This window comes from Labrus bergylta, chromosome 19 (assembly GCF_963930695.1).
Source record: "Labrus bergylta chromosome 19, fLabBer1.1, whole genome shotgun sequence".
NCBI classification, from domain to species: Eukaryota; Metazoa; Chordata; class Actinopteri; order Labriformes; family Labridae; genus Labrus; species Labrus bergylta.
In genome coordinates this window covers 13,498,745-13,526,195 of record NC_089213.1, presented here as the reverse complement: position 1 = coordinate 13,526,195, position 27,451 = coordinate 13,498,745, and the positions used below count along the sequence as shown (strand labels likewise).

The 27,451-nt window shown below is 40.4% G+C and overlaps 1 protein-coding gene across 1 annotated transcript; it reads left to right on the top strand.

Annotated features, from left to right (window-relative positions):
• Positions 1-497: 497 nt before the first annotated feature.
• nsun2 (NOP2/Sun RNA methyltransferase 2) lies at positions 498-15,556 on the top strand. The gene is made up of 19 exons (XM_020643179.3): positions 498-723; positions 1,129-1,286; positions 1,632-1,736; positions 1,825-1,930; positions 2,079-2,150; positions 2,647-2,731; positions 2,939-3,131; positions 3,744-3,818; positions 4,009-4,139; positions 6,719-6,792; positions 6,977-7,107; positions 8,548-8,644; positions 8,858-9,060; positions 9,387-9,479; positions 9,562-9,697; positions 12,914-12,994; positions 13,399-13,537; positions 14,682-14,721; positions 14,841-15,556. The coding sequence occupies exons 1-19, from the start codon at positions 658-660 to the stop codon at positions 15,157-15,159; spliced, it is 2,304 nt and encodes a 767-aa protein (XP_020498835.2). The 5' UTR covers positions 498-657; the 3' UTR covers positions 15,160-15,556.
• The last annotated feature ends 11,895 nt before the right edge of the window (positions 15,557-27,451 follow it).

The following is a 27,451-nucleotide window of genomic DNA, read 5'->3' as shown; positions in this document are numbered from 1 at the left end:
CCAATCACAATCCCTGAACAGATATGACATGGCATTCTTCCCAACCAATGAAAATCTTCCCATGTTTAGGTTACGAAATATAATGTGATACATTGTCAACTTAGAAAATTGCAAACAATCCACTGTGTAAATCACAAATGGTTACAATTCAGTGGAATAACGAATGGTTATTTTTTGCTGGAATAAAATAAATAAAATAATAAACACACGCTCACGCACACACACACACAAATTAATTACCTCTGATAGCCAAACTATTAAATTAATATTTAATAAATCATTTACAAACAAAAGCATAATTTTGGCTTCACAATAATAATAATAATAATAATAATAACAACAACAATAATAATAATAATTAAAAAAAAAAAAAGCTCAAAATGCCTCGTTAGTCGTTATTTTTTATTTTTTTTACAGTCTATGGTTCGTCCGCGAAGATGTTTACAGGCAGATCTAGGGACAGCCTCACTCTGCTCTCAAAGGGTCCTCATTCATGTGCGTCAGAGGCAACACGTTTCAAGCGCACATATGTGTAGCGTTTCATCCTCAAGCGTGTAGCAGACTCAGAGTGTATACCTGCTTACGGTTATAGTTTCTCGGCAGTCACCCACCACGTCGTTCCGCAGGCTCTTCTCCAGATTTGTCTGCTATTCAAACATGGGGAAAAGAAGCAGACAGCGGCAGAAAAACCAAAACTCTGGCAGGGATGACAGAGATAACGCTGTAAGATACACACACACACACACACACACACGCACACACACACACACACACACAAGTGCTGCTGTAAACTTCTGTTTTTATCAGGTGTGAGGTGCTCAACCAAGCCAGGCATGACTTTTTTTTTTTATCACTAAATGCGTAGGTAGCTTGACTAGCACTGTTACACCTTTACAAAATGTATGAAGTCATGCTGCTACAACACTGCAGTGTATTGGAGCTACTAGAGAGCATCAAGGTTAGCTGGTTAGCTACCTCAGCTCAAAGCACAGACTGCAAATATCAAAGCCATGTGTTGCAAATCATTGTTTATACAGTCACACCATTTGTTTTTGTTTTTTGAGCGTTAAGATTGCTAGTCTTCACATATCTGGCAACACTAACACGACCGAGCTTTCATGTTTTCAGGGCTGGGGAGCAGGCTATGCTGACATTGTTAAGGAGAATAAGCTGTTTGAGCATTATTACAAGGAGCAAGGTTTGGTGCCTGAGGGAGAGTTTGAACAGTTTATGGAAGCGATGAGGGAACCACTGCCTGCAACGATCCGCATCACAGGATACAAGAGGTAAGCTGGAGAGATGTGTGACCTGCTTTCAATCTTCTTTTATTGTATCCTTAATGTCAAAGATGTCCATGCAAGCTGATGTAAAAACTAATGCACGTTTTCATTCTAACAAAGACAAGAAACATTCCGGATATTATTTAGGAACTATCCTGAATAATGAAATAGGGAAGCAGGGTCGGGAAGTAAAGCCAATGCATTGAACATCTACATAATCTTGATTTAACTCCTCTTTTTGTATTGGGGGTAGTGGTTTGATTAAACTGGATTTGTTTGCATGTTTGATAACTGATGTTATTACTACTTTTATTCCAAGCCCAATATCTTCTTCTTCCCATCATGTTCAAGCCATGCCAAAGAAATCCTCCACTGTCTGAAGGACAAGTACTTTAAGGATATTCAGGAGGTAGAGATTGATGGCCAGAAGATGGAGGCTCCGCAGCCTCTGAGCTGGTAAGATCTCATGGTTTACTCTAGTCTAATGGAAACAAAGACTTAAAGTGGAAACTCACTCCGCACACTCGTGTCTCGTCATTTACAGGTATCCTGATGAGCAGGCCTGGCACACTAACATGAGCAGGAAGGTTATCAGGAAGTCTCCCCTGCTGGAGAAGTTCCACCAGTTTCTCGTCAGCGAGACTGAGTCGGTAAGTGACACACAAAATAACGAGAACATTTCATCAAAAGCCACTGTGGCTTTATTAAAGGCATTGAAGTATTCCTTGGAAAGGAAAGAAAGGAACATGTCAGAATTGAAGAAAGTGTCACGTTTCATTTTTGCATTTATCTTTGCAGGGTAACATCAGCCGGCAGGAAGCTGTCAGTATGATTCCTCCTCTTCTCCTAAAGATTGAGTCCTACCACAAGGTAAAAGAACAGCCCCCTCTGAAGATTAATAATATGGTCACTGCTTGGTGTTAATGTTGCAACGCCTGCCACCTAGTTGAGGCACTCGGCTTGAGCTGCACTGTTATACAAACTCGACAAGGACACCCTCCACATCTGAGCGTCTATTTTGGGTACAAACTCCCCTTGTCTGCTGAACGACACTGCGGTACTGCCTTCGGTCTTTCATCCCCACTCCCCCAAAAACATCCAACCACAGACTCCAGATAAGGAGGGTTTAAAATATAATCTGAAAAACTCCCCTAATATCTGCATGTAAAACTAATCTGCAGGGAAGCATGTGGTTGGAGCCTAGACGTCAGTTTTAACCTTGTTCTGCTGCTATAATAAAACATTGACAATGTGAGTTGTCAGACAATTTTTTTTTCTTCTCCACTTGTGTCCCTTTGTAAATGTTCTGCCCTGTGGCTTTAGGAACAGCTGTCTCCTGAGAATGATATTGACAATTTTTGTGCAGATCCTGGACATGTGTGCAGCTCCGGGGTCAAAGACGGCGCAGCTTATTGAGATGCTCCATGCTGACATGGACGTGCCCTTTCCAGGTCAGAAATGCCCATACCAGTTAAGATGTTGTTTTTTTCCCCTGTAAGGATTTATTGTAAATTATCAATCGCAGAGCACATCGATGAATATTTCCCACAACTTTTACCATTTCTCAAAACGCAATTTGAGATGAAAATCAGCACTGTACCTGCCCCTTCTACTGTAGTTAACCAGAATGCTCTTCTCACCACCCCCCCCCCCCCCAGAGGGTTTTGTCATTGCCAACGATGTGGACAATAAGCGCTGCTACCTGCTTGTACACCAGGCCAAGCGTCTCAACAGCCCTTGCATCATGGTGGTCAACCATGACGCCTCCTGCATCCCCTTGCTGAAGATCGACTCGGAGGGCAAGAAGGACATTCTCTTCTACGACCGCATCCTGTGTGACGTGCCTTGCAGGTCAGCAAAATGCCGCAGGGCTTTCTGTCTGCAAAACTGAGGCAGATTAAAGCACTGCAGGAGAGTTATTGGTTTAATTAGGAAGGAAAAAGATGAAGAGACAAATATAGTTTTCAAGCTCTGCTGAATGTGTGGGTTGTTGACTGCTTGAAAAGCCCCCCCCCCCCCCCCCCCCCCAGCAGATGCAGGGTATTTACAGGTCTTTTATGAAGGCTTAATAATCATGCTTCCTCTTCATGTTCCAGTGCAAGCTTTGTGGTAAAACATATTTCTTCTTATTCTCTTGAAATCTAGCATTTATTTATTTTTGCCAAAAAAGGACTACAAGTGTTTGCAAATGCTGCCTGAGTTTGGCCAGCTGTAGGGCTGAAGCCAGGAGGCCCTGCCAAACACAACATAGGGAGAAGGGAAGGGAGGAAAGGAGTAATGAAGACAGGGAGAGGGCATGCATGCATGCAGCAGTCGGCTAAAGCCCAGCAGTTACACAGTTTGTGCTTGGCAGACATTTTTGCCCTGTGAGAAAGTGTCGGGCAATCTCTGGTGGTTTCAGTGCCCCCCGGCCAAACATGGGATGTTTCTGACTGATGCCGCTGTGTGCTCTGTGTTCTGCAGCGGGGACGGCACCATGAGGAAAAACATAGATGTGTGGAAAAAGTGGACGACCAGCAACAGCCTGCATCTCCATGGGTGAGTTGGGAGAGGATGTGTTTACCATTATGACAACATAGGAATTCATGCACTCCTGTGGTAGACCAAATTGACAAAACACCAAGGGAATGTTATGTGATCTTTGGTGCTAATTAAAAAAAAAAAAAAAAGTTGGCAAGTACTAGAGAGCATGTTTTTATGAGGTTGTGTGTGTGTGTGTGGTTACCAGGCTCCAGATGCGCATCGCAGTGCGTGGTGTAGAACAGCTGGCTGTGGGAGGGAGGATGGTGTACTCCACCTGTTCACTCAACCCTATAGAGGACGAAGCTGTCATCGCAGCACTGCTGGAGAAGAGCGAAGGTAAAAAGCATAAGAAAAGGCAATGCCAGTGCTACAAGGAGGAGAGCTCAATTTTGGTTTTGCTTTATTCCCTCCAGTGTTTAACTTTAATCTGCAGTAATTAACATCCACTATGTCATTGATCTTATAGGGATTACTTAATATTTTAGTGTTGTTAAGTCTGTTACAATATATATGCTGGCTTTTAAACATAATTTAAACCTCCTGAGCCTTGGTTGGTTCAGAAAGCCTAAAAAATATATCAAATAGTTTCTCAAAATGATTGAATGAAAGAAGCCTTTGTTGCCCTGAGGGGAATTTGACTCGCACAGAGAGCATACAACACTTTACAAACAAACATTTACAGGATAGCACATAAAAACACACTCAATCATCATGATTAAATGAGGAATTTCAGCAAGTTAAATAAAGTGCAGAGTGCTGAGTTCATCCTGTATAATCAAAGCTTATTAAGGAGCTGAATACAGCAGTAGAAAGGATGTAATGCCTCTTTTAGTCCTCATCCTGGGCATTCTGTACCTGCGCCCTTCATTCAAGAGTTCATACTCTGACCAAAGGGGGTGCAGAGGGTCAGCTGTGATCTTGATGGCTAAATTCAGTGTGTACAGGTCTGTCAGGAAAGAAATGCTGTACATTTGCTTCACAGCTTGCTGCCTAGTTTAACAACTTTGTCCAGTTTGTTTTTATTTTGTAAGGACAGTGCTCCTCCCCGACACTGAATACAAAAGGTCAGCACGCTTTCAATAAAAGTCTTGTAAACATAGTTTCCTCCAAAAGTAGAGGCGCTGTTAAGCCTTTGCAAATCTTGCATTTTTGTTGGCGTTCCATGTCAGTTTGTTGTCAATTATTGTGCCAAGATACTTATACTCTTGTACAATGTCAATTTCTGTGTCCTTCATATTTACAGGGGAGAAAGATGACTGTCTTCTAAAATCAATAATAAGTTATTAAGTTTTCTTAGTATTTAAAATCAATGAGTTATCAGAGCACCAATTGTAAAATCTCAGCTCTGTTATTGGTCTCATTGTCATTTGAAGACCTTTTTAGAGCAAGATCATCTAAAAAAGTGAATTAATTCAGTTATCCTGAGGACTTGTACAGTGATTTGTGTACAAAGTGAACAACAAAGGTGAGAGTACACACCCTTGTGGTACCCCAGTGTGAGTGCTAATTACTTCTAAAGTTCCTCCGTTTGAGAAGGGGATAAAGGAGGAAATGTCTCAACATTACTTGAATTGCATTGTGGGAAGATATGACCATCAAGCTGTTCATCATAGTTTAAAATAATGCAGCACAGTGAGTCATGATGTTTCCTAGCATTGATCTGCGTTTATCGTTCAGATCTATTTGTCTGTTTTTCACAGTTAACAGAGAATTCAGTCTCCGTTTATACACACACTTATTAACCACAGAACTGTAGTGGAACGTCAGTCTTCACAGTCAAACAAGGTTTTGATACCTGCTGCTCTCTGCCGCTGCGCTGAGCTCTGTGCTGCGAGTCTGCATCAGGTTTTTTTTTTTTTCTTTGATGCCTTTAAGGTCTAATCAGAATGAGGCTCCATTTTTAATTTCACATGGAGTGGCAAAGTGAGATCCGATCACGAGTGGTCACTGAAGATGTGTGATCTGGCCAGGGCTGAACAGCTGTGCTAGCAGTAAGAGCTGTCTGATTGTGATCAAATCACACGGTCCACAATGCAAATGCAAAGTAGAAAACTGCCTATTTGTATTTCATCTGCCTTAGCCTCACCCTGCTGCATTTCTTTGCTCAGTCAGCTTGACATAGATTTTGGGATTCCATTTCTGCTGTGCATGGTCGAGGTTTCAACAAAGGCGAAGGTGGAGGCTGCCATCAGAGCTGAAACCTGATGTTCTTTTGGCAGTCGACTATATTACAGTTGCCTGAGGGAAGGGTGGTGAACATACAGTGTGGTATAAGGGTCTCGACCCACATTTGAAGAATATCAGTCCTCAGCACGAACATTGAATGTGGTCAAAGTGTCCACCGTCATACACTTTGTGTTTTTTCCCACCTGGTAGTAAACTGTAAAACTCCACAGGTTCTTCCTGAAGTCCTTCACATTGTTGTAAAAGATGAAGTTACATAGAAAGTCATGATTAAAGTAGGAACATTTTCACTTTTTAGGACAGCTCGCATTAAAATCCGCAGCTGTTGAAGGGAGATGCCACCGCCATAATGGCAACTTTTCAACTTGTTCTTTTCCCTGAATCGGTCTACAGGGTTCCCTCTCTGGCTTTTAGGATGAAAATATATTATCAAGTAAGATTCCCACACGAGACATTTCTGTAATAGTAGCGACATGTTGAAGACTGCTGTGGAAGGACATCTGTGATTTTTTTGTTTATTACTGTAAAACTAGTAAGATAACATAAAATAGTGTAAATGGAGCACTTCCTTGTTGCTGAAACATAAAGTCAATAGCTTTACAGCCCTCCATCATCTACTGCTAAGATGTGTAATGTATCGTAAATTGGTACATGAAAATTATTTCTAAATATAACCACCAGTCTTTTTTTTTTCTTTGACCAAATAATGTCTTTCCTGTTCCCATTGGCAGGAGCTTTGGAGCTGGCCGACAGCTCAGCTGATCTGCCAGGGCTGAAGTGGATGCCTGGGGTCACTTCCTGGAAGGTACTGGAACATTTATTCTTTGGTGGTCATTACAACAAACCACAAAGGAAAACTGTGTATAATCATGAAAGCGCCTCAGCTTCAAAGTCAGACTATTTTTTTTTTTTTTTCTCGTAAAGTTGATGTCCGTGCTGTAGATGGCTTTGATTAAGTATGAGATTTAAACAGTCATTTTCTCTTTTAGCTGATGACCAAAGAGGGTCAGTGGTACCCAACCTGGGCTGATGTTCCAAGCAGTCGTCACACACAGATCCGCCCCACCATGTTCCCACCGACAGACCCAGAGAAACTTGCTAGCATGCATTTGGAGAGATGGTATGTACACCTAACAAACCAAGCCCTTGTATTAAATCTAGAGTAGTGGATCCTAACCTGGGGTCTGGGCTCCTGGATATCAAGGCTCTTGTCTGCTCTGAGGCCGTCAAAATTAGATTTAAATGCATTAAATAAAATTGTGTAAAAACATTACTGGGAAATTCACACAAAGGTCTTTGGAAAGAAAAAGTGTGTATGCATATTGTAAAGGGATTTAAGATAACATAAGATACTCCTTTATTCACCCCACAACGGAGAAATTTACATTGTTACAGCAGCGAAGAGGAAAACAGGTTGGAAACCACTGATCTAGAGCATTATATTGATGACTTTTCTTTTGCTTAGTTATAAATCCCAACCTACAATATTTAGCTGTTTTAACATATGCACTTTTTTTAGAAGATGTCAGGCACACTGTCCCTGAAATCATTCTGAGTTGTGGAGCCGAACATACTGGCAAACAGAAAACATACTGAAGCAGTTTTATTAAGTACATGGAGATTTCACCAGTTTGTGCATACAGGATATAAACGTCACCTTCCCTCCCGCCTGCTTGTGGTGAATTGTCCTGAATATTACCTGATGCATTCTGACATCAACTCACCCCAACTTTACTAGGATCATTTTTTAGTGGGCTGGTTGGAAAAATTTCCTAGAAAAGTCAGAGTGAAAAATGTGGTTATTTGCGTTCACATATGTAGCTCACCCTAAAGAAATCCAGGAAGTTTTCAGGGGTTTTTTGTTATCGTTTGAGAGTATTATTTAAGTATAGGTTGGCTGACCTGACTCTAATAGCTTCATTAAAAGTCTCTCTTTAGCCAAAGCACATGAGGAGAAGCAAGAACAAGAAGTCTTTTTAAAGCCCCCCGCGAGTACCGAAATAATCAAAGAATCAATAAATAAGCAAAGGATGGACTGAGTATCTTCGTCATCCATGAAATTTGCCCCGAAGTGGGATTTTATTTGTACAAAAGGTAGGACCATTTCCTGTGACTAAACCCTTGTCTTAATTCAGCAAATGTATTCTCCTGATTTCCTCCACCTGAGAACATTTTGCTCTCGTGAAAACAGAGAACTGTACACAAAACACTTTCAATCTCCTCTGATTTAACTGAAGCCAAATTCATTTGCGGAGTAATTTGTCTGACTTATTTTCTTGGCTCAGCTTTTACACACACGTTCCCAGAATCCTATTCACTTTCTGCATCGATGCACATACATGTACACCCCTGCACACTCTCATGTTCGGTGATGATGTCACCCCACTCTGCAGCTTTGTCTATATTATGATTCAACTTCAGCCAGCAGAGGGAGCTATTGTCACACGTTTCTTTTAAGCCCTATTATTATTTAATGCTTATAAAACTTGTTTTCCACACAGTAGGTGGCACCATGACAGTCAAAGCCATGTTTTTTTGTTTTTGTGTATTTTAATGTCAGTATGAGGATTCTGCCACATCACCAGAACACCGGGGGGTTCTTTGTGGCTGTGCTGGTGAAGAAAGCGCCAATGCCATGGAACAAAAGATATCCCAAGGTACTGGAACAAACACACACACCACACTTAGTGAATTAATGGATGATTAGATTGCCTGTTGTACTTGAAGAGGAAAATGGAGCAGAATTCCCCCATGTGGGTTTGGGCTGTCAGCTCTCTCTCTCTCTCATCCCTCACCTGTTCAGCTACACAAACCACAGCTGGGACTTCTTCTTTTCTTTGTCTGCTCATCTCCCACCCTGTCGTCTCCAGGTGAGGAAAGATGTGTCGTCCATCTCGGAGAACCAGGCTGGAGGCCCTCCTGCAGCCCTGTCCCCCACAGACGCTCCCTGCCTCCCAGAGAGAGCTGAGGAGGAAGACGGGGAGCCAGAAGGACCAGAGGGAATAGTAGAGGATGTGCCCAAAGGAGCGTCCTTGGCCCAGGAGAGCACAGCTAAACAAGAGGGAGTTTGTGGGTGAGTCTTGCTGTTTTGGTTTGCTAATAAACAAAGGAAGGTCTTGAGCCATCATCAATATGAAAAACACATTTGACTGACAAAAATGAGATATTGAATCAACGAACCCATCTCAAGTCCTGAAGAACACGCTCATTTTACAGGTTTGTTTTAAAATGTTGAATGTGTTGATTCTCATTTTTAAGATCAAGTTAAAAGCTCCTATAAATGTTTTTTTTTCCCACCATGAAAGCTCCTTTTAAAATGTTGACACGTTGATAATATTTTTGCAGCCATGTTACAGTACATTTGGTCACGTCTTTATTCGTCTCTTTTCTATTAAACAGACCACCACCCAATAAGAAGATGAAGATTTTTGGTTACAAAGAAGACCCCTTTGTGTTCCTTACTGAAGATGACCCTGTCTTCACCAGCATACAGTCAGTACTTCTTTATCTTTTGGATGTAGAAATGGTTTTTTAGATGGTGATGAAGCTAAACAATTTTTTTTTTCCCCCCTAGATCTTTCTATGATATATCTCCCGACTTTCCCAAGGTCAACGTTCTAACCAGGACTCACGAGGGAAAGAAAAGACACTTGTACATGGTATCCAAAGAACTCCGCAACGTGCTGCTCAACAACAGTGAGCGCCTGAAGGTGCGTGAACAGCGTTTGTATCATTCTACACTTTACCAAAGAAAATCATCAAAATACATTTATCTTTGTAGTCAACTTTGGTAGCTCAGCTGCAGAGGACGTCCAATACTGTATGCAGTGTTAAGTTTGACAGCTTTCTTGATTTCAGTTCAGTGTCGACGACAACTTCAATCATATTACGTCAGCTTTCAGTCAATGAAAAGTCCTCCCATATGGTTCTCTTCTTTTAGTTAACGCATTTTCTCTTTTCTAAAATGATTTAGTTAGCCTAGGTATCAGAAATTAGTATCAAGACAGCAGGTTGTATAAACTGCTTTTTAAAACACATTAAATACATTCAATACCTACAGCAATACAATTAAACATAGGCCTCCATATGTAATGCAACTGTAAAACGAATAGCCTATAACAGGGGTGGGCAACTGGCGGCCCAGGGGCCACATGCGGCCCCCATCAACCCTCAACGTGGCCCTCAGGTCAATTTTTACATATCCATTAATTGGAAACATGAAGAAAACATGACAAAAATCTGTGATGAAAACCAGAAATATGTCCATAATAATATATGATCACTGGTATGTGTTGAGTTAAATTTGAGACATAATTGACTGTAATCGTTTTTTGTATCCTACAATTTGGCCCCCCTGGCAGTGCAAATTAAAGTGGCCCTTACTGTGATCAAAGTTGCCCATCACTGGCCTATAATAATAATAATAATAATAATAATGATGATAAAACATGATTGGCTGTGGCTCTGTGGTAGAGTCGGTCCTCTCTCATTGGAAAAAGTTGGGCTTCGACCTTCAGCCACATGTCCCAAGTGTCCTTGGAAAAGAAACTGCTGCTACAGCGGCATGTGAATATGTATGAGTGGGATCAGTAAATACTGATGGACACTTGACATAGCAGCCTCTGACATCATCCGTGTGTGAATGTGGTGTGGGTAAATGTGACATGCGATGTTAAAAGCACTCTGAGTAGTCAGAAGACTGGAAGAGCACTATACAAGTCCATTAACCAATCACTGGGTAAACATGTTGATGCACCTAATGTTGATGCTCAGAAGAGCTAGGTTATATATAGAAGGTTGCTAATATTATGATACAATACAGATGTTAGTCACCCACTGCATGGCCAGGCAATCGTTAGCTCGGTAAGACTCGTTATTGCATCATCTCATGCTGTCTTTCTGGTTCCTGCTCCAGGCGTATACACACACACACACACACACACACACACACACACACACACACACACACACACACACACACACACACCTCCTGCTCCCCATATGAATTTTTAATATCTGAATGTGGCTTTACATCATCATGAAGCGTCCTTTTTTTAGTTTACTAGAAGCACGGTCTCAGGGTCAGCACAATGGCGAACATGAGTGCAGCTTTACTGACTTTGTGGCTTATTTTGAGACGTTTCGGTCAGATACGGTGCTCTAACACTGCTGGATTTCTCAATTAGGGAAGTTGGTGATTTGTGTGAGCAACTCGACCCATGCCTAAGCCCACCTCTTATAGCTGTGCCAGGGATAAGACTGTGTGTATCATGATTGAGCACAGTACGGAGCACTCACACTGGTCAAACAAACTGACTATGACTTTGCGGGTCAAATGTACTTGAACACGGTACAGGTGGCCTACTGTAAGTGTGCCCTTTCATATTTCCGGAGTTTTTATTGTCAAAAAACTTTTTTTTGCGAGTCAGTGTCTCTTCTTCATGGAGAAACAGTCGTTGACGAACATTCATCATCCCATTTTTGGTTAACGATTTTAACACTGACCCAATGTACTAAGGGTGAGCCGTTAACACGTTGGGTCGGGTTCAAGTCAAACCAGCAGGCTTTACTTGTCATCCCTCTCTTGCTTTCCTTTAAAAGTTTCAAAAGAAATAGAAAAAAATTTGATCCAAATCAATAATCTACTCTTTGTTGGAGACAATCCATCTAGTAATAAAACTTTACACACTGTAAAGAGATACATCATTTCCTTTTTATTAGGGTGCTTATGTGTCACCTGCCCATCATAGAGAAAGCAGCCTAACAGATGGGACCCTCTTTTATCCAAAGTCCCTCTAGTCCTCCACCCTGGAGCACCTGCACAGGTGGCAGTGTCTGTGTGTGTGTGTGTGTGTGCTGCTTCGTCCGCTTCACTTTCTTTGTTCTCCTTGTATTTTTTGTCTCACTTTCTATTGGGCTGAACTGCAATTAATTACATGTCTGCACGATTAATATAACAGATCTTGTATATGACGGTTGAACAATAGATACTATGGCCACTTCGTTGTTATAATCAAATTTCAACATTTTCAACATCATCTCCAGTCTAGTTATTTACCTGTGATGGGTATATGGTATGAAAAATGGCTGCAGTTGTTGCTGATGCATTTTGTGTCTTTGGGGTAAAACTAGGAGAAGCTGAAAGTCTGTAATTCTTTCACGACCAGAGCTCTATGTGACAAGAACGTCGATGTTGTTGGTGGTAAAATGTCTGCTTATTTCAGCTTGGATTAGTAGCCTTTGTTACATGTTGGCACAGCTCTGTTTTAATGCAGCGTGCACTGAGGAATTAATTGCTTCAATTGATTAATTTACCATCAACACAGATTAGACATTCAGGCACAACGTGGGGAACATTCCCTTTACTAAATATTAGAATAAAGAGTATTTAATTATGTATACATGTATTGATTCTGTCATAATGCTCTTTAATGAAATAATAATGTTTCGTTAATTTAACTTGCTCTACTTAGCAAAGGTTGTTGAAGCATTCAAACATGCATATTTATTTGCAGAAGGGAAGTTGTATTTTAATATGCAAATCACCGACAGTTGTCTCCCACTCCCGCTGAGAGCCTAAAGAGTGGCCCACAGTTTTCTATTATGTTGCTCAGCAGATTCCTTAAGCAAGGAAATTTGTTGAGCATCAGTAATTACAACATTACCAATAACACTGCAAAACAAGTCGCATAATAATAATAATAATAAATCCTTTATTTTTGCTTTAAATCACCCTAGATTATATTTTCAGAAGAGATAAATGACTGCAATAAAAGTCCAGTGTTTACCCTACCATTATCGTGCCTCCGTCTGCCCCCCCCCCCCCCAAAGAAGCTGTAAACCTAGGGGAAACACTGAAGTCAGTAGTATTTGCATTTTTGTGTTTTTAAAAGCAACAGTTTGTTAATAAGCTTCTTGTTCCTCAGGTCATTAATACGGGGGTGAAGGTGTGGTCTCGTAACAGTGATGGAGAGGAGTTTGGCTGTGCCTTCAGACTGGCTCAGGAGGTAAAACACACATTTTGTATCGACATGAACATCACTCTCACGTTCAATCTCCAAGTAGAAATTGGCCAACATTAGCGTTTTATAATGGAAAGCTGTGACACCTTGGCTCCATGTTTTATGCACTGTGATATAGCATAGATTATATTTACTTATATACTTCCCTACACATTCTTTTATTTTCCATGAGAATATGGTGTTAGAGCAGCTTCTATTTAAGTGTGAAAAAGCACAGTGAGTTAATCTTACTATCATTACTGTATGCAACACTAAGGGGATAAAGTACGGTGGATTTTACACTCAAACTAATGGTAAAGTTTGTATCTCCAGTTTGGCTGAAATCATTTGTTTGTTTTATTGGTCTGTTGATTGTTACCGCATGTTCTTCTTTTTTTTTTCCTTTTAAGGGAATTTACACTCTTCAGCCATACATCCGCTCCAGGATAATCCGAGTGAGCGTGGAGGACATCAAAGTGCTGCTGACCCAAGAGAACCCCTTCCTCAGCAAACTGGAACACGATGCTCACGCTCAGGCCAAGAAAACTGGTACACACAACAAAACAACAACATTCTTTTAACAAAAAATAACAGATGTTAGGGCGCCGGTGACCAAGTGGTTAGGGCGCACGCCCTCGTATAGAGGCTGTAGTCCTCGAAGCGGGCGGCCCGGGTTCAAATCCGACCTGTGTCTCATTTCCTTCATGTCACTCCCCACTTTCTCTATTCCTGTTTTCTGACTCTATCCACTATCCTGTCTCTAAAATAACTTACTGACTGCTTTCACAAAAGTACAGTTTAGTAATACATGTAGATATATTTTGCGACCAGTTCTTCAGATACATAAAGCCCAATTCACACGTACTCCGTGCGCGCCGCGCTCTACGTTGTACTTAGCCTCCACTCTAGTCTATTATTGTGTTCACACAGGGCGCGCTGCGGTCCGTCTCCGGCGCGTTGCCACCGACGGCACTACACTCTGCTCCGTTTCAAATATGCAGCGAGTCTATTTTCGACAGAGTGCACTGCAGAATATGACAACCCGGACAGGAAGTCAGACAAAGAAACGCACAGAGCATCCGGTCAATTTCAAAATAAAACACAATATACGGACTTGTGATCGTATTTTTTATCACTTTATCAACATTACATCAAAACAGGTGCTGAATTAACAACAATGCATCCTCAGAAAGACAAAGCAACATGTTGTTTGCATGTTTTTCTCTTTATTCCCGCGGGATCTTGTAGTTCTGCTGTGATGTGGTATGGGTGCGCTCCGCTGCGCTGGCGTCCCAGAAACGGATCCAGTGTGAATGTGCGCGAGCTGTCCGACAGAGCAAAACCGTGGCGCTGACGGACCACGGCGCACACTGAGTATGTGTGAATTGGGGGTCAGAGATGTTTAGTTTCCATCTTTGCTGGTATAAAATGAAAGGAGTACATAAGTAATGTTCCGTCTTCCTCAACAACAGCGTTGAGCTGCCCTTGAGAAAGGTATTAACCTGAAAAACTCTTAAAAGGAGCTGAACAGTTTCATCAAAAGGAAACGTTTGTTACACTGGTTGTTTTCAGCTCTTACTGATTGACATAAGATTCCAATCAAGACGAGCACAGAGTCGTTTCTAACATCCAAATAGATTCTATGATAATGTGAAATTTCTTTTTGGTTGTTAATCTATTATTCTTTCAACAGTTATGGGCAGCATTGTGTTGAAGTACATTCCCAACCCAAAGTGAGTTTAAAATATATATTTGTGTTTCCCATGCATATTTCATTATTATCTTTTTTTAAAGTGATGTGCTGGATTATTGTCATTGTTGACACCTGCTGTTCCCCTCTTTTTTTCATCAGTAACCCAGCAGAGCCCCAGTGTCCTATCCAGCTGTGTGGCTGGAGGGGAAAGACGTCCATCCGCGCCTTCGTCCCCCGCAACGAGAGATTTCATTACCTTCGAATGTTAGGCGTGGAGGTCTTCAGAGACAAACAGGGCCTCGGGCAGAAACAGAGGGATGCAGGAAAGGAGGTAAAGGAAGATGTAGAGGGCGAGGTGGGAAAGGACGCACAGGAGGAGGGAGCAATGGAAAATGAGGAAGAGCTGGACTTGGAGGCCGGTGACGAAAACGGATCACCACAACCCAAGATGGACTCTGGAAAGCAGGCAAGCAGCTGAGGGGGAAAAGGACGATTGACTGAAGTTGTATTAGAGCTCTGAGAGCTGTAAACCTGGTCTAAGACCACCTCGTGTTTAAGAGGAGAGTGATGTGCCTGTACCAGTTTCTCTGTTCACCACACTGCCAACGCAAAAGGAGACGAACTCCCTTGGGATTTAACATTTTGGATCCCCTCTGGATCTTTTAGTTGAATGGCTTGTTTTATTTTCTAACGTGTTTTTTTTTTTTTTTTTTTTTTTTTTTTATGTTTTAGGAATTTATTTCGCTGACCATTAGGCAATGACTTTTCTTTCACTTACTAATGTTCAGAGAGGTTTATATATATTACCATTTCATTTTCTACACCTGTAATTAAGTGGAGCAAACATGGAGGAAATTAAAGCGTTTGAAGGTCAACTGTGTCGGTGTTCAAGTTATTTGACTTCAAGTGAATTCTGGGCCTGTTGAACTGTAAAGTAATGCTAGAGAAGGGCTGATTATAATCTGTGAATTACAGACATTATCAAACTGGGGTATGAAGAACTGAATAGACTCTTTAGGTGGTTTAAACCATAGACTGTAAAAATGTTTAAACATTAGGAGCAGCAGTTTTCAAAGTGATAACTTAAAGATGGTTGAAGGGTAAAGTAAAATATGTATTTTACATTTTCCGTAATTCACTATTAAAATTCTAAATGATTGACTTTTACAATAACTGTACTATCATATTACATTTTCAAAGATGAATAAAAGAAGCATAAAACACCATACCACTTTGAGACCCTGTTAGCCATAAGGAAATGTAGCTGCGATTTGTGCTGTTTGTCATAAGGTAAAAAGTGCCAAATGAGCCCAAACGATATTTTGTGAGGGAAAAAAAAACTCATCAGTAAAGATTTATTTTTTGTTTAATATTTGTCTTAGAACAATTTAAAGCTAAAAGAACACAGAGTAAAATGTGTATGCAGGGGTCACTGTTAATTTGATAACAGTTTAACAACATCATCTAGCATTTAGGTTATCATTCACCTTCTTTGGTTAGCATGTCGAGACACTTCAAAAGAAAACTCTGCTTCTCTAAAGTCACATGGAATCACTATCTAGTAGACATGAATGTGTAAAACAACTTATAAGCCATTTATGAACTACATTGTAGTGGAATCACTGACTTTGTTATGGGATAATTTATTTATAGGTCTGATCTTTACATGCAGACTAGAGGGAATTCTCAGTGTCTTAAAGTGACAGTCAAAATCACAACATTTAACTTCCAATGGACAAACAAAAGTTATTTGCAACATATTTTTATCTTTGCAATTTTAGCTTCACAGCACTGGATGGACTGATATCTCTCCTGTTTATAGCGCAGTCCAGCTGCCATGACAACAGCCGTCATGACAACCAGCCCCCTCACCTCTCTCTGGTGACAGGAGGGATAAGAGGACAGAGGGACCACAGAGAGCATCCTGTACTCCTCTGCTCTGCTCCCTATTTTCTTCCAACTGAGTCCCTCCTCACTTTTCTTCTGCTTCATCCTCTGTTGTCCCTTATTCACTTTTTTTTTTGTTTAATTTGATCTGTGACCTCTAAAAGGCTTGACAGTGGGTATTAAACCATGCAGTGGAGTGGCTGTCATGTCAATTCCCTCAGCTGCAGAAATGTCAGCACAGCGCTGTTTGCGGAGGCAGAAGGGGACGAGTGTGGAACAAGAAAGCAGGCTGGGGTTACATGTGAGGATGAAACGGAGTGAACAAAGTTAGAACATGTTCTCCCAGCCTTTTTTTTGTTTTATTTACCTAAAAAACACAAATGAGCATTTTGACTACAATTTAATAAATGCAAATCGTATATGATAGAGGCGGTTTGGAAATAAAACACCAGTTAATATTGAACAACATTGCTGAGGGAGGGGTTGAGGTGAAGCCACAGTAGAGGAGGGAGGTTGTTGGGGGAGTGGCTGGTAGAGTCATTAAAGGATGAAAAATGATGACAACAGCAAAAAACTTTCAATTTGCCAAACTCAATAGCGTATGAAAATGGAACGAGCTAAAACAAAAAAAGATAAAAAAGCTCGGGAAGATGAAGGAGAAGGTGGGGATGAATAAATTGAATTGGACAGAAAGAGAAAGGTTTTGGAGATAAGGCAAAAGTTGTTACAGAGTTATTTGCCTGTCTGATGTGTGGGAGTGGGTGTTTGAGTAAAGCGTGTGAATGTGTTTATGACCAGCTAAGCCTGTCTCTGTGTGTTTAAAGTGCATGTGTTGGTTTGTCTTCTGCATTTAAGCTTAAACATTAATGCATACCTACTAATACTAGTAATGACATCAACTCCACACATATATTAGCTTTTTTCACTCTCGCCATCATCCTCTCCTGTCCTCTCTGCATTTTACACTCCTCTTTGAATTCCCATCTTATACTTGTCTCTAACATGAATCCTACCACTCAATTACTCTCTCCATTTTGATTATCTTTCACCCTTGAGGAGCTTGCTGAAAGCACTTACAGCCTAACAAAGCTCTGTTTTTAAAACATTTTCTCAAACGTTTTTTTTTTTCAATTTCAAGTCTCTGCTTTTTGTTCTCCCTCAATTCATCGTTTTTATTGAGGGGGTTTTGGTTCTTCTTCCATCAAAGTTAAAATGGCACACCGAAATATTTCTCAAGACTCTAAAGACATCGCCTCAGATTGACAAAATAAGACATATGACTGAAACCTAAATGTTTGGGCTCAAAATCTATCTATTTTAATGGTATTACTGCACATTAAAGCTGCACCACTTCATATTCTAAGATTGGATACGATGGAGGAAACTACATCAGCTGGTAGAAAATGTTCTCTCTCCTTTATAGTGTGTCGTTTATTCATGAAAGACTACACAAACACATTTAACAACTCTAATACAGCTGTGAGGAACTTTTAAGTTTGTGGTGAATTTTGCAACCCCTGGGGACAAAGTGGTTTGTCATCACTCTTTTCTGATATTGTCCTGTCTGTGTGTGTGTGTGTGTGTGTGTGGAATCATATCACAAACAACCTCATGTTACCTCCTTTTGACAGTTTAATTCATGGCTCAATGTGAAATATGATGTTTAAATATATGCAAACCCTTTTATCGGTGTGCTGTAAAGAACCTTGTCCCACACCAACCTGGTGGCGGCGGTGAAAACAATATAGTAGAGTCAGTGTTCTTCCTGATGGTCTGGTTTGCTTTTCTAGGTCATAAAGGGGCTTCTGTAATTTCAGAATGCTACATAACCAGTTGAAAACCTCCAACACTAGTTTGACTAAACAAATCTTAACTCCTGTCTCTCTTTTATCTGTCCGTATGATATGGGGTAGATTTATAAAGTCCTGGGTGTGTGCAAAAACTCATGAATGTGTGGTCGAAAATTGAATAGACGAGTGTACGCGTGGTGAATCCTGTCTCAGTGAAACTTTGCCCTGCCCTATGTCATAACGTTAACACCTTTTTGGGCTTGTTGCTTTGGTCTTTCATTGTTTTCCAAATTCCTCTCTCATCAAACCTTCCTCCTGCAGTAGCAGACATTCATCTTCTGCAAAGGAATACATAAATAATACAACTCAGAAAATTGTTCAAAAAGATAAAACTTCTGGATTTATTTAGTGACAATGATTAATTCATAACTAGTTCAAATTCAAACAGGAGTTATAGGCAAAGAAATAAAAACTAGCTTTTATTCTAGCAATAGGAGGACTCTGACCCTCACACTGTTCTGGACAAAAGCTAAATAAAAGATCAGATGTCAGCGTTAGAATCAGAATGTAGTTTATTCTCAAAGACATTTAAAACAGACAAGGCATTTGTCTTATTGTTTTTGGTGCAAAAAACAATAAACATAAAAGTAGAATATAAAAGTAAAAGGCTAGTAAACAGCAGTACTCCTGCTGTCTGTGGAATTAAGTGTACGCAATAAAATATACAAAGCAATATAATGTAGAATATGTGCAAAAGGAGCAATAGAAAAACTACACTTGTGCAGGAAGGTGCAGGGTGAGGTTTATTGCAAATATCTACAGTATAAACTCTACACAGTATAGAATGTTAAAAGACTCATTTTCTTCTAAAAGCAGCATACCCTTCATGTAAAGTGAAGCTCATCAACTGTTAGTAATGCTTATACAGGCTACCAAAGGAAACCTCTAACTTGCTGGGAGAATATTTTATAGTCAAGAGAAACGTAATAAAATAATGTTAGTACGTATTTTCATGGATTCATTCATCTTGATCATTTTGTGGACATGTCTTTAAATTGTGTCAACCATCTCACAGTAATTCTACTTTTGGATGTCTGAAGCTGTAACCTTATATGGGTGAAGCACCTACAGTAAGTGGTAGCAGATCTATATTTGAATAGGAGCCAAGCATATGTTGTCAGCAACTGTTTTGCGAGACAGAGAGTCTACATCTGATACGTATGCAAATCAGTGTCATGTCATCTTTCCTGTTTGATAGTGATGTACCCAAATGGAAAGGGATTCGTGGGCTGTACCTTCTAGCAGAATATAAGCCACACTGTGTGATGAAGATTTTGCCATTCTGCCACTTTGCCAATGATTGTCAATGATTGTGAGATCTTGGTCAGCATGGGTCAGCATGCGATGGTCCGCACTTTGTCAGCCATGTGTGTTGTGTTTCTGTGTTGTCTGACCATGGCTGAATAAATCTAAGATGATTCACAGTCTCTTTCACGTTTTCATAATTGTCCATCTACTACAGAAATAACCCCCACCTAACAAATAATGTAAAAAGCATTAGTGACCAGTTGATTAGCATAAGCGAAGCCACAAGTTGTATCAGGTCTACTCTCTGTTACCAGTCCAGCAAAGAAATAATAGAAAGAGTTAGCGAGTTTACTAGTGACGGACAAAAATCTGGCTGCTAAAGACCACCATATTCCCCCAGGAGCTGCTCAGTATATTAAAGACAGGACAAGCTATCACACAGCAGAACACTGAAATCATCACTAGTTGTCCAGAAACACAACGAATCAAAGCTAATGTTGCTCCCTGTCTGAAGATAGTTTGTGTTCTAAATTTGATTGAAACAAACTATAACCTGTGTGACTTTTAGGATAATATATAGCACATCAATCTAAATAAAGTAGGTTTGCATTTAATCCTTTGGTGTTCTTTTTTTCTGGACATTTTTTGTTATAATAACACAAAAGTCCATCCTTTAAAATCTTTTTTGTTTTTTTGTTGCTAATGTAAAGCTAGACCATTTACATAAAACAGGCTGCCTCCTTCGCTCACCTCTATTTTGAGTTCACATCGACATGAATACATTAACAGGAGTACATGTGTGATGTCACTGCAGCTCTCATCCAGACGAGAGATGTCCTCAGTACCAAAGGGTTGTCGAGAAGTTGTCCTTCCTTTTCTTCTCTTCCTCCTCCTCCTCCTCCTCCTCTTCCTCCTCTTCCTCCTCTTTCTCCTCTTAAAAATCATCCCCTCTTCAGTTTGATGCTTTTGCATGCTTCATGCACTACAGCGCTCAGCCTCGTGGACATGCATATATGTTTGGGATTACATAATCAAGCTGTTACGCAACGCTAAAAGAGACTGAGGGAGACAAATTCACGCACACAGAAACACGCACACACACACACACACACACACACACACACACACACACACACACACAAACAGGGAGAGTGACGGGGGGGAGCAATGTGAAAGTGTGTGTGAGTGTGTTGGGGGGAATCTTGTTTTTCATGTTTGGATTAAACCAAATCCCACTCAGCTCTACACACACACACAAACACAGCCGCTCGCCCTTTTAAAATCCACTGGTAAATCTCTGGTTATGGATGTTGGCTCTGTCTGATAGGGCTATTGTGCAAAGCGTGTGTGTTCTTATCCTTGTGTGCTCGGGCAACCACAAAAAAATAACAATTTTAAGGCAGCGCCCTCCCCACTCAACACATACACAGAGACTGAGCTGTGGGATTTTTTTTTTTTTTTTTTACTTTTATCAGATAAACATTTTGTCCTCCAGTGTATGATAGTGCAGCCTCGCAGGCTTTCATCCATTTCTTCCTTCCCCTCGTCTCTCTCTAGCTCGTGTTTGTCTGTATTTGGTGATGAATGTAAAATCTCACAGGATGGCATCAAGGCTCTTTTTACCTGAATTTACCACTAGTGCGTAATAAATTCTTCTCTCATGATTAAGCAAACACCCACTCCTGCATTAGACCAAATAAAAGCCTCGAGAGGTATACACTTGAGTCATCTTCACACTTATTTGTAATCAACAGCTGAGCAGCATGATGAATCTCCATGCCAACACACCAATCAGTGTCCCTATAAGAAGAAAAAAAACACAGATTAATATCAGGACAATATCAATGTTTCATTAATCAATTTAATAAATCATTGGAATTTATATCAAGTTGGGTAACACAGCATGTATAATATTAACCAGGGTTAAAAGAGAGGGATTTTTGCAGTTGAAAAGCATTATATTGCTTTGTATGGGTCCAAAAGCAGTCTGGATCATTTCTTACAAACTGTACTAGTACTGCCTGTCAGGTTGACTGATCCCACATGCTGTCCAAAATGTATTCTCCTGAGTAGCACATATAGACAGATAAGGTATTATGTCAGTATGACAGTTTGGGGTTACTTTTACCATAAGTGTGCTGTCTCTGACTCCTGTCCCTCTCTTTCTATCTGTCTCTGTCTGTGTTTCTGTGACCTCAGCCCTCATCCTGGCTCTGCTGACAAATCACCCCAAAGCAAAATAATAGTCTCATGGCAGGTCATTTGGGGGCTCGGAGTAGAATTCAGGAGCGGATCAGGTCATCTGTCCCCCCCCCCTGCATGTGAATACTCATGGGAATCTCTAGAATTATATATCAGATCCATCTTTGGGAACAGATACGCTCACAAGAAGCATAATGTTTCTGTTGTTGTTGCAGTTTTAAGGTACATCCATACAAAATAATGGTAAATAATTAGGCCTGTCAGCATTAACTAGTTAATTGCAATTCATTAAGGTCTGAAATGAATGCATTAATTTTTAAATCATGATAAATCGAATGCCATTTTGTCCCTTTTTGCCCCGTGGATAATCCTCCGCAGTGACTCCCTGTAGTCGCAGTGGTGGAAAAGAATGACACTGCTGCACCTTTGACTGGCTCATTTACATTTCAAACACTCTCACACAGCTCAGTTGAAGAGTCAGAAGTAATATCCACCTTATGACATCAAATATTCCACTTCTTTACCGTTCCTTTGAGCTTTTTTAATTCAGTTTTTAATCTGTAACAAGTTCATTTTTTCCGTGATTAACTTAAAGTCGTAATCTTCGATCTACCAAAAGGTCCTTTCTTTATTTAAAAATAAAAGCAGGGTTGAATACAGACAGCAAGTAAAGTACTCTCAGCTTAAAATAAAAGCCTTACAATTTTTCTTTTGAAAGGCAAAATAATAACATTTAAAATTTACGATTAATCACAATAAAGAAATGAATCGTTTGTCAGCCCTATAAATAATATTTTAAAAAATGTAACTAATCTACAACTTGTAGACCTCTATATGAAGTAAACCAATCACTGTACATCTTCCTTTCATTACGATATGGGTTTCTATAATAAAGACCTCTGTTTCTTTCCTTTTAAAAAAAAAACATTTAATCAAGCAACATATGCCCATTTCCCGAGAAGAAACTCAAATCACATTTTCAGCCTTCTAGAGGCAAGAGAGATGTGTTCATGCCATTGCTGAAATAAAAGGGAATAATCTCTTCGGAACCACCACGAGACAATTTGAAGTGATAATAGTTTCCACCTGTAGTGCGGTTTAGGGGGGGTTCTTCATGAATTTGTACCCAACGGTGAAACCAAACGGAGGTAACCAAACCTTGACCTCCACAAACTTTTACACCCCTACTGGATTACAATATTAAGGTGTACTCGGTCAAATCAGACCATTGACTCTGTAACACAAATGTCTAAATGTATGCATACATACTACTATTTGTTTTTTTTTTACAAAAGCTTGATCGCTTAGTGCAGTTTTTTATGATTAGGCATATTTTTCCTATGACAATTTATTGTTTTAGTCTGCAACACCAGGACATTGAATGAATTGTTAGAGCAACAGAATCCAGATAATGACCTTGTGCTTTCTTTGTTTTCCTCTTCATTAGTTTAGGGGTCAGTTACAACAGTTGATTTGATTCAACAGCAGCGCCTGAAGAAAGCATAACTTGATTTCAGGACAAAGTGGGAAAATCCCTTAACACAACTATTGACCCTGTAATAAGATTTAACCTTGCTTACTGTGACCATAACCTACATGTGCTGTTTTTCCTGTTCAGGGTAATACAAGAACGGAAACCGAATTAACAACAACCTTGTCTTTCGGTGTTTGGAGGCGTGTATAGAGGAAGGAGAAGTTAACACTGACGAAGACGAGATGAGTGTGAGGACATTTGTGAGTGCTGGGATGATGGGGTAAAGGGTAAGGGTTCTGCAGAGTTTAAGGATGAACAAGAGAGGGAGTGATTGATGAGGTTGTTGAGGAGAGAGACAGAGAGTTAGACTTGGAGTTAGAGGCGGGGAGGTTGAATAGTGGGTACAAGGCTTTATTTAGTGCATGCCTGCAGGTGTTGCCTAGTAACAGAGAGGAAACAGATCGAGGGAAGAGCGCTGGAGAGCACACATCCCTTTATCTTTTTAACTCTTTCTCTTTCTGCTTCTGGCCTTACCCTCTTCCAAAATCCCATTACAGGCACGCATGCACTCACACACAAACAAAGACACTCTCTGCGTCTTTCTTCTCCAGACTCTGTCACACGCACAAACTCACACAAATAGCAAAAGCTCTGTCCCTCATTAGCAGTCAGTATGGCTGCTGTCCTCCTGTCAGAAGAAAGACGAGGAAACGAGGGCAAGGAGAAGCAGAAGGAGAAAGATGAATTAGAGAGGAAAAGCACACATGAGGGAGAGGAAATTCAGTGAAATCACTCGCACCAAGGTTGTTGCAACAGCATTTGTTGCTCTGTGACACTTTCTTATTGGATGTGGCATGTTTCTTAAAGGTATTTTTTTTCCGGTTTCAACAGACATCCCCAATCCAACCAACCAACCGTGATGGCTTTAAAAGACTTTGATTTCAATTTAGTATCTTCCCAGAGAGCTTCTAAAATGAGTAAGGAAGGCGTCTTGGATGTGCTGCACCTGATCCTGTATCGAATCCCGACCCTTTGTAGCATTGATCAAGGTTAGACTGAGGGCACTCTGGGCGTGGGAGTGTGTGTGTAATCGACCCATTTAACTGCAGCCAGCCTTGTGACAGATCAGGTGCAGATAAAAGACACAGAGAAATCAACCAAACTATATCTCTATAGCTTCCACATTTAAAAAAAAAAAAATCCTATGACAATGGTTTGTGTCTTGAAAAATGGAACAGATCCTCCTTTGGCCATGCACACAAGTTGCATCACTGATGTGGCTAATGATCCAAGTAGGCTATGTGTCTAATGCCTGGACTGCTAATGAGTGTCTCTTGTTTTCTTTTCTTTTTTTTTTTTTTTATCTTTCTCTGATCTCTTTTGTCTAAGCAGATGCAAAGAGCTACATCCTCGGGTGTTAGCAGTGTTCAACAGAGTGTGTCTGCTGTCTGTTGCTAATGTTCACGCATGCATGGCGAACAGGGGTAGGGTGTGCTTTGCATATCAACGTCCATCCCTCACTAGTGACATCTGCAAATGCTTTTTCTTTCCTCCTATTCTTTTGGTTGACCTTTCAGAAACATTCTCACAGCATCATTCATTTTTTTTCTAGTTGTCCTTTGAGAGAGAGGGATCCCATTGAGTAATATGCCACACACAATCAAATGCAGGTCCCTTATAGTGTTAATCTACTAAACCATAATGCTACCTCAAAAGAACTCAGTAAGAATCAATACTGTGAATGTTGCCAGTGCACAGCAGTCAGAATTGATCAAATGAATCAAGGCTGGACCTGCTGCACATGCGCTTACACATGCAAAAGGGAAGGCGAGCCAAAATAATCTACACCATGAAAGCAGTCTAGCTACACAGAGAGCGGGCTTCCAGTGAAAGCAATGAAAGAGGCTAAAAATACATTTTTTCCCACATGCACTGTGCCATATAAAATATTTATAGTGAGCCCCCGTCTGCTAAGAATGGCAAAGATGCTACAGAGAGATAGAGAGAGAAACAGAGACAGAGAGGGGAAGTATAGCCAGAGCTTGCAGTAGCGTCTATTTAAGTGCCAGAGCTTACATAAGAGCTAACTGCAGTTTGAGATACAGTGGTACAGAGCTTAAAGCACTGTCATGTTTGTCTTTACAGCAACAACAGAACGGTTTCACTCTAGAAAATATCGGATGGGTCAGCACTGTTCAACCCTTTCATTTGTAATAAAACTAGACTCGAGCAACTCAAATTTTTAATGTTTAAATAGACTTGTAAATGAGGAACCATATTTGTCATCAAGTTCTTCTGCAATTCAAATTGCACTCAACACATCATCACTATTATGAAATATTACATCTCAATAAAAATGTGTCATGCATGCTGGAGTGGGCGGGCATGGGGTTATCTTTTGTTATCAGGTGTCATGCTAAGCTAACGAGCTAAATGTGAAATGACCGATTTATGGATGGCTACAAACTTCAGCTTGCACTTGCAAACTATGTTGGGATGCAACCTAGACCCATCTTTCTGAATAGCAATTGAGTGTGTATAATTTAAAACATTTCTCATTCATACCTTTGAGAAAATGGATTGATGTGATACTTACTACCTCTGCAACACACAACGGGAAACTGTTGCCATCTTGTTCTCCAGCATTTATGCACAACAGAGTGCTTTGTCATGTCCTCTCTGCCAAATCATCTCTGCCTTAGGTGTAGGTTTGACATAAAACACATTGTGAAACAGCATGAATTAAACATGTATAGCTTCAAACAAAACATTTTCTAAGGACTGTTATATTTCTGATGTCAGTTGAAAATCAGAGCTACTGTATACTGTTCCATGATTGCAGAACACATACTGCTCTTTGTCTGCCTGTGTAGTCTGTGAAGACATCATCTCAGATAAAATGATAGCTGGTGAACAAACACTGGCTAACAAGGGGAAATGTGTAACAGCAGGCCAGAACATTTCCACCTGGAGAAACATTCTGCAGCTTCATAAACACTCATAACCATCAGCTCGATACTTCTCTAACTAAGGTTTGTTGAGTCAGCCAAGGCAAAGAATGTCTTGTGTATCAAAAATGTCTTTCATTTCACACCTTTTTTTTTAACTTTTTGTTTTCTGTAGCTTTCAGTTGATTCACTAACTTGAAGAATCTACAAGCTGACGAGGACTGTGTATGTGAGAAGCTCTTCATTGGCATCGTCACCTCACCTTTAAAAAAGTATGCCTCCTAGCCTTGAGAAATGAAACATGGGGGCTCTAATTAAGAACAGCTGCTTGTATAACTGAGCTTCAATAGAGGTGCACTTAGAGCTGCAAACATCGTCCATTCTTCGCACCGCATCGAGTGTCCTCTAATTTGTCAGGCACAGGTTGGCTCGTGGAGTAAAATACATTTTACATGGCCTGTTATTCAAACGCATGCATTATCTAGATGTAAAACTTGCCACAAACATACACATTCCATTGTATCCATACATCTATGTATCAACAGGGAAAACCAATTCATTATTTAACACCATATTTCCAAGTGAGACAGTGTATTGGGCATAGATGCATAATGCATGCAGCCTGTATAGAATGAAATCACATCTCAAGTGTCCCCTCACTCCACACAATAAAGCCTCATTGCAGTCTATACTGTAGCTATTGGATTACTTACACACACTATTACTCTTCCAACTGTGAAGAAGAAGCAACATTTCAGGTTCTTTTCATATGATTCTCCAGGACAGCGTCAATGTAAATCATCCTGTGGATATTAGCATGATCAACAGATTATATAGTATGTGATCCATATATCAGCACCTCCACTAGATAGCTATACAGTGTACATCATGTATGTACTGTTATATGTATTGGGAGAGAGGGAGAATCTATAATTCAACACATGGCTTTTTGATGGCTTCTCCCAAGAGGCTCCTGGTTCTTCTGGTTTATCTCCTCTGACCCTTTTACAGTCTTTCTAGCATCTACTGAAGTCTTCTGACATTTACTCTGTCACCAAGCAAGTGTATCTGTGAGCATGAGCAGTCAAGGTTAGTGTGTTTCCAATAACGCAGTTGTTTGCATCTCTAAAAGGTTGATCTCTCACAGAAAACAGCCTGGAA